Source organism: Harpia harpyja, chromosome 6 (assembly GCF_026419915.1).
Source record: "Harpia harpyja isolate bHarHar1 chromosome 6, bHarHar1 primary haplotype, whole genome shotgun sequence".
Taxonomy (NCBI): Eukaryota; Metazoa; Chordata; class Aves; order Accipitriformes; family Accipitridae; genus Harpia; species Harpia harpyja.
The window spans coordinates 27,241,741-27,252,281 of NC_068945.1; the positions used below are offsets into that span (position 1 = coordinate 27,241,741).

General features: G+C 52.7%; 1 protein-coding gene across 1 annotated transcript; it reads right to left on the minus strand.

Moving 5' to 3' along the window:
• Positions 1-873: 873 nt before the first annotated feature.
• C1QTNF6 (C1q and TNF related 6) lies at positions 874-7,035 on the minus strand. The gene is given in 6 exon segments (XM_052790754.1): positions 874-4,089; positions 5,709-5,946; positions 6,826-6,903; positions 6,905-6,949; positions 6,951-6,999; positions 7,001-7,035. Coding segments are annotated over 6 exon segments (993 nt in total). The 3' UTR covers positions 874-3,541.
• Between the last annotated feature and the right edge of the window lie 3,506 nt (positions 7,036-10,541).

Here is a 10,541-nt window from a genome sequence, read left to right on the forward strand (position 1 = left end):
GAGGCCTGTAAAGATGCGTATGATTATGTTTTCCACCCCTTGCCAAACAAAGCGTCTGGTACACGTCAAACCACAGGAGAAGCTATGTGAAGATGAATTAAACTCAAACCAGAAGGTCCTATATGGGCATCTTCTCTTGTTTTCTTGTCCATTCCTTCACTTCAGCAAGAGTCCCCTCAGTCCAAACCCCAAAGATGCTAAACAAAACCCCACTTACATCTTCGACTTGCACTGAGACCCCCAAAAGGCATCTCCCTGTCCTTAGGACTCTGCCCCTCCTAGATCTTCCACTCAAGCCTCCAAGTCTCCGCTCCCCCGTCATGCCTCCCTGTTTTCCCCAACTTTATGGGCAATCGCCACTTGTCTTTCCACCTCTGACCTGAACCTCAAGCCTTTCTCATCACATACAGGTCTTCCAAAAATGTGTGTCCCGTTTAACTCTGGAACTGCCACTTGCCCCGTTGTTAGCAAGCGCAAGTGTCTAGTCAACAGTTTAATGTCCCTCTTAAATCTGTACTTCCTGGCTTTCACCTCTTGGCAGAGAAAAAAGAAACACCACAGGGAAAACAGAAGACACACATGCTTACTAAGTACTTGATAGAAGGATGTGCTAAAAAATTCACAGGATAAAGGGTCTGATCCCCCTTAAGAGAACTCCAGCATTAACCCAGCCTTCCTCAATATAATTAATTAAGTACTTGAATCCTAATTCTACAACCCATTGTACTGTCCTGTTTTTTTGGTAATTTCCAAAGAATAGTTCCTTGAATTTTCTTAAAGCTTTCCCAGCAAAGAGGAGAGGGTTGTCATAAATAGAAGTGTTCAACCAGTAAATATCTTTAAGGTAGTGGTTCTCCACAAAGAAAACAGACAGAAGATTGCCAAGGATTGCCCAGGGAAGTTTCAGAGCTGAGTTAGACTTTGTACCTGTCTCTTTCAGGTCAGTGTCTTTTCCATCACGCTATTCAGCGATAACCAGAGCTAGAAAGAATAGGTTGGGAGGGAAAAGCAGATCTAAGTGCAAAACAACCAGGGAAAAAGTTTAATACCACTGGAAAACAAAAATATACAAAAGTTCTTGGAGTTCATTTGGTTTTGTAACATAAAGCACCATTAATTCCACAGTACATTACAACTCAGCCTACTACACCTTCCAGAAAGCACCCAATACTCCTGAAATCTGATTTAGCACCAAGGGATTGCGTTCCTGTTTAGCACCAAGAAGCCTGTTAAACACACCCTTTGGTCCCCCTGCCCTCCTGTCTCATGTGAATCAGGCACCATCTGGCTGCTCATGGGCAGCACATGAGACCTCTCACTGGCATTCAAACACCAAATAGAAAAGGAGGAAGAAGGAAGCTTGTTTCTGGAGATATTCAGTGTTAGAGAGGCTTGCTTCACTTCGGGGAGACAAAGGGGCACTATACACTGTTAATAGACAATATCTGGGTTTGCAGCCTGTTGAGGAAGAGAGAAAGGGATTTGGTCCTGAGCATCACCTCCAGCATACCGCTTCCTCTCTACTGCCTGAAATCCCATCTCTGAGCAATTCCACATGCTTGACTTGCTAAGGGAGGGGAAGAAACTCACAGTCTTTAGTTCCCATGATCCCATCATCACATGTTTCCCTGGGAAAAACCCAGCTTTGCCTCAGCGAAACCTTGTTTTTATACCCCTTGCCTCAGTGACGGTGGTGGGGAGGATCCAAGGCAGAAAGTGCCCGAAACTCATTCCAGTCTGTACAGCTTCCTCAGCAAAGCAGGGAGGGTAAGTAAACAGGGCAAGAGAGAAAATGTCCTGCAATTCTCTCAAGTTCATTTCTAATATTTAGCCTGGGTCCCTGTGCCTTTGCCATCCCTGGCTGAGTGTACCGGACCTAGTCCTGTATAATGATGTGTATCTCCTATGGGAGAGCTCTGGTAGTCCCAGGTGCTATAGGCAGAGACCATGGCTAATCATGAGACCGCAGAAGCTAGATAAGTCAGAAGACTTCATTATCAGTGATGGGCAGAGGAGAAATACAGTTTCTCCTGCTTGTCCTGTCCTGAGACTCAAAAAAGACACCACTCTTGGCACTGCTGTTTACGGGAGCACCACAACATGTGGAAGTAGGTTTCCCAAAGTGCTGAGTCAGCCTCACCTGTTCCCCCCAGGACCGTAGCAATCCCAGTGAGTGAGAACAGGGTGAGACCAGTACAAATGGTACTAGAAAACCCTACCGCTGGCATTCCTTTCCCACTGCGACATCTCCAACCTGACAAGAAGAGCGAGGGCTTGTTTTAGCCACATGCTTTTCTCAGTTGCTCTGATGAGATTGCCAGAAAAGGGCACAGAGCGTGTGGCAGGGAAGCTTTTAACCCTGGGGCGAGGTCCTGTAGTCTCACCTCTATCTCTTTTCCATCACAGAGGCAAAGAGGTGCCAACCTGTCCAGGTTTGGAACTGATTTAACTGCAATTGCCCTTACAGCCTGCAGCTCAGGTTCTGAAACAGCCGTCCCTCAATATTAATGTGGGAGAACCACCTTCAGGAGGACAACGTAATGGCATGCAGGAGCCAGGGCCTGACTCTCCCCTCACATCAGCAAGTGTTAGGGATGACTGCTGATACCAATGGAAGGGCATGGGTCCACCTCTGCCAAAGAAGAGAGCAGATTTGGGTTCACTGTCCGGACTAGCTTCCCGCAGCTGGGGAACCAAGACCGAGTAGCACCCCAGGGGAGGTTTGGGAGGGTTGTGTCTCTCTCTCGTTCTGTACTTATGATCCCTAGTAGGAATAGAGTGGTGGGCTCTACTGATTCAATGGCAGATGCTTCTGAAGGGTCTGGCTGAGCGTCTGGCCCTTCATCTCTTCAAAGACGGCACAGAGGAGGACAATCCCACCAGGCCTAGATTTTACAGCCAACCTGGACTCTGTAACCCAGAAGGGTGTCTAAGGAAAGCCAATGGCATACTTCAGAAGGCCAACAGTCCCCTTTTTGGAAAGACAGTATCGTCTCTCACCATTCCTACATCTTCCTTGTGCTACAGGAGGCCGTCAGACCCCAGGCTGCTCTCCAGACTACAGGTGTGAGAGGTGACATTAAGGCCATGTTGCAGGCTGCAAAACTGGCATGTCTAGCTGGGATGGAGAGGAACCAGATGCACCCTGGCACTGGGGATTTTCCAGCCCTTTCTACAGGAGTCCTTTGTGTATGAAGCCCCAAGGAGGAACACATCCCCAGGAGCAGCATTTTAGCTTTCCTCCTGCTCTAGGACCCTAAATGCCAGACACAGCTCGCTGGCAGATTTAGAAGAAGCCAATAACCTAAGTTGGGGCCATGAGGTGAGAGGGCGAGAGATGGTAGTGTCACACTGTAAGTGAACAGATACAGGCCTGGCTACAAGAGAGCGTGAGTTGGGAGCCAGTGCGGCAAGTTTCACACTCAGTGCCTGAGACTTGACAGGCCCATTTCCAAGTGATTTGCAGTGGTTGCGGGCAGTAAAGAGGGAGAGAGAGGAAGAAGAAAAAGGCCAAAGAGGCCCCAAGGAGGAGGAAAGGCAGTTAGTCAGTGCTGGGCTTGACCAGGTACCCACTGAAGGTGATGTACACATCAACATCATCACTGTAAATGGCATTCTCCCTCTCCCACTTGTAGAGCCTCACCCAGATCTCATCATTTTCCTGAAGCTCCAGCATGAGGCTCTGGCTCTGCATGATGCTGCGGTCACTGGGTTGGGCATACAAGATGACTGCCTCTTCTTCGTTGTGCATGATGTGCATGTAGGTCTCCTTGAAGTTCCAGGTGTGGACGTTGAGGCTGAAATAGTAAAGTCCACCTACATAGCAGTAGAATTTGCCATTGAACATGTCGAAGTGGCTGTAGAGGTTGACAAAGACGGTGTCGAAGATCAAGACCTGGAAGCCCTCACTGCTGTGCAGCGCTTTCTTGCGACCAACGGAGAATGCAGCGTACTGATGCTTGCAGGGGTCTCCCGCTGTGCCCATCTGTCCTTTACTGCCCTTCTGGCCCTGGGCACCCCGCTCACCTCGTGGTCCTTCTTTGCCCCATTTCCCTGGCATCCCAGGCTCTCCCCGGTCTCCTTTCTCTCCTACAAGAGGAAGCAGAGGACACAACTCCTGTGTGATACCAGAGTGAGAGGTGGAAGCGGTGGTGAGAAAGCCTAATGAGGAGGCAGAGGATTGCTCAAGGACGGGGCAATCCCAGAAGAAGGAATGCTCCTGAGGGTCACAATATCATTGTGCTTCATGGGAAAGGAGCTTGCAGAGCTCTGGGTGCAACTAGGGTCTCTTCTCTTATGAAGCCCCTGCTCACCACACGATATGGCCTTGCTGGAGGGACTAGGACCTGTCCCTAGGAGACTTCAACCTGAGATGGAGCCCAGCAGTGCAAAGTACCAGTGGGGCTCTTGATCTCTTCTTCCTCCTCCACACTCCTTTACCTCCACCACAGCCCCTGCCCTAGTACATACCTCTCCTATGACCCAATTATCCATGGAGTGCGCACACTGTTCTTGCTGTAGGCTGAAGAAGGGGAAGCCTGTGGGAGAATATGACTAGAGAGGTACAATGAGGTGGGTCAGAGGGAAAAGATCCAAGCTGGACTTGGTGGATGGTGCAGTGTAAGTTAGAGGGCTTGTACTTTGACAATACTGGCATCCTTTGGGCATCCTGTATAATTAATACTGCAGTTCTACCCTGGGGTTTGTGCGTTGCCTGTCACACGCTTGGGCAGGCATCAATACAGGGAGAGAGCAGCACCAGAACATACTTTGTGTACAGAGAGAAGAGTCGGGGGTGAAAGCAGCCTCCAGCACAAATGACAGCATCCCAAATTTGTGCCTTTTTCTTTTCCTCCTCTCCATCCCCTGCATGGTATTGCAGGTCCCCCTGCAACACCCCACTCTAGCCCAGGCCTTTATGTGCCCCAGACACACTTCTGAGCTTTGAGGGACTGTAGCTATTTCCAGGCTGGGCAGGGAAGGGGGAGCATCTGCCCAGCTAGCCCAGAGGAACCGCAGAGCAACAATAAGCAAGTGGAGCAGGATCCAGCTGGGAACAGGCTTTTGCCCACAGCAAAGGCTAAAAGGGGAGCCCTGAAGGGAGGAGCTGATCTAAAACAGGGAGCCTTTTCCCGTTAGCCAAGCCAGCCACAGCAGGGAGGAATGAGCCAGGTCACTGCCAGTTAGCCTGGAGGTGCTTGCAAATAGCTGCTGCCTTCCCTTGCCCTCCTCCCCCTCCAAAATGCGTGACCCATGGAGCTGGAGAAGGTTTCCCCACAGCCTCTCTGGATGCCAATGCCTACCCTCCAAACATGCTTATTTTGCAGCTGGATGAAGACTGCTCCTTCCCTCAGGCACTACAGGACTCTGGAAGTCTGAGGCAAGGAAGGTGTCCTCCCAGCTTGGCAAGAAGCTGCCACTGCCACTCCTGTGCTAGCAGGGAGGGAGAGCTGGTAGCAGGCAGCATCCCGAGACACAGAGGTCACAGCACAGATATGCACTGACTTCCCTCCTCCCCAGGCTACTCTTGATCACAGCACAAAACATCTAAACCCTGGGCACGGTGTGTGCGGTCGCATACCCTTCAGGATGGCATCTGGCTGGCTGTTAGCATAACCAGCGTGCCAGCAACCCAGCTGTCACCTCCACTGCGGTGCCACCGGTCTCTGAGCAGGTCTTGGCATCCCGGGGCCACGATGGGCACTTACCCTTCAGTATGGTGATGTTGATATAGGGACGGACCTCCGGCATTGGGTAGGGCAAGTGGTAGTGGCTGGGAGGGAGCGGTGGGGCATCTGTGGAAGAGTCCAGTGGGTCACAACAGCGCTTGCAAGCACCGGGGGCTGGTTCTGTGGGGTGGGCTTCATCAGTGGGTGCCCCAAGCGCAACAAGAGGGAGAAGAAGGAAGGCCAGGGGTGCGCGCAGGTGAATTATGCCCATGGTGACCTGGGAAGATATGAGGAAGCGCCAGAATGAGGTATAAGAAGGGGAGGACACGGGGGATGGAGCAGAGATCACCACAAAACATCTTTCCGTGACTGGAGCCAGGGGTGGGATGAAATGGCATTGTCCTGTGGAGGGAGTTTACATGCTTCAAGTCCCTGGAGGTTCAAGGCTGCAATCTGAGCAGCAACCGCATGGCCCAAGAGGATGCCCCACGCCCTTCTGCCCAGACCGATGGAGACTAGGTACTAACTCTGGAAGAAGGCTTGACCCTTACTAGGCAAACCACTGGAGCCACTAGAAGATTCAGTCCCCAGCCTGGGATAGAGGAAGGAGACATGGCAAGCCCCACAGCGCCTTTAGCAAAAGCATACTCTGGTAGGCTGCTGAATCTGTGGGGAGGGCTGTAAAAAACTTCTCCAGTCCTCCAGTCACTAGGTATCAACTGTTTTCGGGAGTCTAACCCAACAACCCCCCCCGTCCCAGCTGGAGTCCGACCCACATCTCTCTGCAGAGAGGCACCCTCTCCTGTGGGTTGGGAACTTAACTTCAGCCCACTCCTTCCCCCCCACCAAATCCCATCCCTCTCTGTTCCTCAGCCCCCTCCCACCAATGCTCAGTTGTGTTCTCAGCCAAACCCCAGCACCTTCCCAAAGGGATGGCCGGCTCCTCCAAGAGCGGCCAGCAATTCCAGGCCTTCGCAGGCAGACCAGAGGAGAGCTGCTCCGCTGCAGAGGGTGAAGGAAGCAAAGCTCGGAGCAGGCAGCCTTCAGAGAAGTATACTTACGAAAGACAGACACGCAAACAAGCTGAGAAAGCCCCTCTCCCAGCCTCTGCCCCCCCTTCCCTCTGCCTGCACCCCAGCTCAGCGTGGCAGCTCACCCTGAAGGCCGAGGGCTCCCCTCTGTGCTTCCCAGCCCTTGCTTGCGGGCTCCCCTCCGCCTGCAATGCCGGCCCCCCAGGCCCATGGCTTTAAGAAAGCTGGCTCTTGGCACAGGCACTGCTGAGTGCTGGCTGGGTGAGCAAACTGGGCTTGGACCTGCTCCCTCCCCTCTCCCTCCCTTTCCCTCCCTGGCTTTGGGCGCTCTCCATTGCAAACGGCTTGGGTTTCGGTGCCTTTTAACTCTTTCCTAGGTAGGGCCTTTTCCTTCTATATGGTTTGGTTTTGTTTTTTTTTTCCCTCTGCCTTTTTGCTTCCCAACAACCTAGCCTTGATCAGCAAAATGCAGGCAGCACAGATTGCACCCTGTGCGAAGAGTGGGCAGGCAGCAGGGCAGTGTCCAACCCTGAGCATCTCAGGATGGGCAAGGTGAGGTGCATCGGTGCAAAAGACAGACTTTCCTTCAGGTGGGATGGTGCAGGACCCTGCCCTCGTACCTTTGTGTTAGTCCCTTGTCCCACGCATTAGCCCTTCACTTGGCTGGCCATGCTCTCTCCCCAGCTGTGCCTCTCCCACTCATAGTCCCCAAACTTCATCTTTCATTCTCTCCCGCATTGTTTCTTCTCCACGTCACTGTGGCCTCTCATCCCAGGCATGATATTTCTAGCAGGCTCATCTGCCAACTGGGAGAGGCATCAGTTTTTTTCCTCTCTCTGGACATCCCCTCTCCCTGGGCAGAGCCCCAAGCCTTGCACTCCGGCGCGTGTCATTCCCCGGTCACGTCCCCAGTTAGGTTCCGGGCTGAGCAGTTTGCACGGAGGAGTGTGCCTGGCCTGAAGCTGCCAGCAAAGCTGAGGATCTGGAGCAAACCCTGGCCGTGATGTTTGATCCCAACCTGGCGCCAAGCTGACATGCTTGTGCTGTTGGGATGAGCACTACGTGGCTGCACCAGAACCTGGGAATGAAGGGCATTTGGGGGGGGGGGAGAAGAGCACGGGGGGGACAGACAGGAGACTTCTCTTACACTGCAGAATCAGTTGGTAAGAGGATTTGGGGGATCCTACTCTGCAGCAAAACTGGATTTGTGAACTTATACCCTGGGGGGGGTGCACATATGTATCTGTGGGAGGCAGAAGGAAGGATGGGCAATAGCTCTCTTCTGCGGGGGCCAGAAGTGCCGAGTCAGCATTGTGCCTCCTGCAATTTGCAAGAGAAGCTGGAGAAGGCTCCAAGGTTTCTGAGGGGGAAAGGGTTTTGTGCATATCTACGTGTGCTTGGACTTTTTTTTTTTTTCTGTTTTCCTTCTCCCATTTGTTTGGTTTGGGAATGGGAGGCCCTGCTTCCCAGAGAGTGGCTGGCGTTTGGCAGGACCCCAGCACCACTGGAGAAGCAAGCGGAAAACTCTGGGAAAATATGTGCTGCGAGCTGGGGGGAAGGGAGGAAGGGGGGCTGGGAGGCCTGGAGATATTCTCAGGCTGTCTGTCAGCCCGGAGCTCAATGAACATGGAGTGAACATGCCGCCCAGCCGGGGAAGGAAGAGGACCAAGAAATTCACTGCTGTGCTCATGAGTTCCTAGCTGGGCTCCAGCACTGACATGCAATGAGACCCATTGCAAGTTTGCCACGTCTGCCTGTGCCTCAGTTCCCCCTTTTGGAAAATGAGAGGGCGAAAGTTTAGGGCAACACTTCTCGTTAATGGAGCCTTGCCAACTGACAGAAGCGGGTTTCTGTGATCAGTTGTGTTGTCTACTCCTGCCTGCTGCTGGTGGGGATTTCGGCAACTGACAGTACTATTGAAAGCCAATAAATTTTCTGGGGTGCATGAAAACTCAGAGACTGACACTGAAGGCAAAGTTCCTCTCTGTCCCATCAAAGCTATTGCAGTGCCTCACTCCCTCAGGTTTTCCTGCCTGGCTTATTTCCAAACATGACATTACCCCCTTTTGCAGCTCTCGGCCTTACCTCTGGCCTCCTCTACCTTTCCAAGGGGAACAGGTAGCAGGGAGGCCATTGTCCTCATTTCCATCCCACGTTTCCATCCACGCTCCTGAGTTACTCACAACCAAGAAAATGTTCTTCATGGAGGACCTCATCAGCTGGGGTCTTTGCCTTTGTCTCAGCTGCCTGCAAGAACAGCTCACAGTGGGCAATGAGCAGGACTTTGTATTTAATGTCCTGCCTCAGCTGAATAGGGACCCGGAGGGAGCCAGCAAACAAAGACTTGCACTGGTGGCACTGCTCAGCTGGGCAGCAGTTTATGCCAGTAAAGACACTTTTGCCAGGGTAATATCGCCCTGCTCCCTAAAGGGAACTAGCTGTCCCAGCAACATTTTGCCAGGGCAGCCACATTTGCAGGAGGTTTTTAGCTTGTATGGCCGAGTGCTCAAAGACACGAGTTTTGAGAAAGCTCTCCAATAACCCTGTGCCAGCCACGCTTTTAAGTGTAACCCAAGCCTGAAGGCATCTTGTGTGCTCAACAATCTTCCCTCTCCCTCATCAACACACTCTGCCTTGGAGGCAGCCCAGGGAAGCTCTGGCCAGATTAGACAGCAACAATCCCTGCTCAAAAGCAGCTGCTTCCTCCTCCTTCTATGTTTCCTCCTTTGTCCTGTAACCCCCCCCAGCACGGGCAAAGTAGGAGGATAAAGCCTGGCTCTCCCCCAGTGACTGCCTCCATCCTATTAACCCTCTCTACCACAGGTACAGAAGGAAGGAAACGACTTTGATGTTTTCTCCCCTTTCCAGCCCCTGTGTACAGCTCAGCTCCCCCCGCTGCACATGTGGATCCCCTGCCCTGCTACACCTACGCAGGTACTCGCACCCACCCACAAACACCCACACGCTCGCTCTTCATGCCTCCTCCCTCATCAAAACCTCCGGAGCAAAGGTATCACCCGCACCAAGAGGCAGAGAAACGGCACCTTCTCTTCCCTTTCCCGCCTGCTTCTCCTCCACCACAGCCGCTTTCCCTTTCCCCTTTTCCCCACCGCTCTGTCTCTGCTCTCCAAGAGCATCGCAAGCCGGGAGGGGAAGCGGAGGACCTCTTACCTCCGCTCCCCTCCGGAGGGGTCCCGCGTTGGGTTATCCGTATCCTCAGCTGCTCCTGGTTAGGAGCGCGGGGAGGGAGGGCTGGTGGGGCCCAGCTGACTCCAGCCAGATGCTCGCCAAGTGCTCTTATGTAATTACTGTCTTTTCCATCTTGCCTCCGAGGCCTTTGTGCGTGACTCTCCCCCCCCCCCCTCCACCCCCAGCTCTGGCCCGTGTCAGACTTGGCTCTCCCTCCCTCCTTCCACCCGCCCCGCACAACAGCACGATTTGCTCAGCTCAACAGCTGATTCCTTCTGGAAGCAAAGTTCAGGCTTTTGGCTACTGCCGTTGCTACCCTTGGCAAGAGAGCTCATGTGTTTCGAGAGCTGGGAAGCGATGGGCAGCACTGTTCTGTGCTCACCTCCTCTCCATCACTGCCCGACAGCTGCCAGGTACCTTTGCTTTTGTGATGGGTTAACCCTGGCTGGATGCCAGGTGCCCACCAGAGCTGTTCTATCACTCCCCCTCCTTCTCAACTGGACAGGGGAGAGAAAATATAACAAAGAGCTTGTGGGTCGAGATAAGGATAGGAGAGATCACTCACCAATTACCGTCACGGGCAAAACAGACTCAGTTTGGGGAAAAATTAACTTGATTTATTACAAATCAACCGGAGTAGGGTAATGAGAAA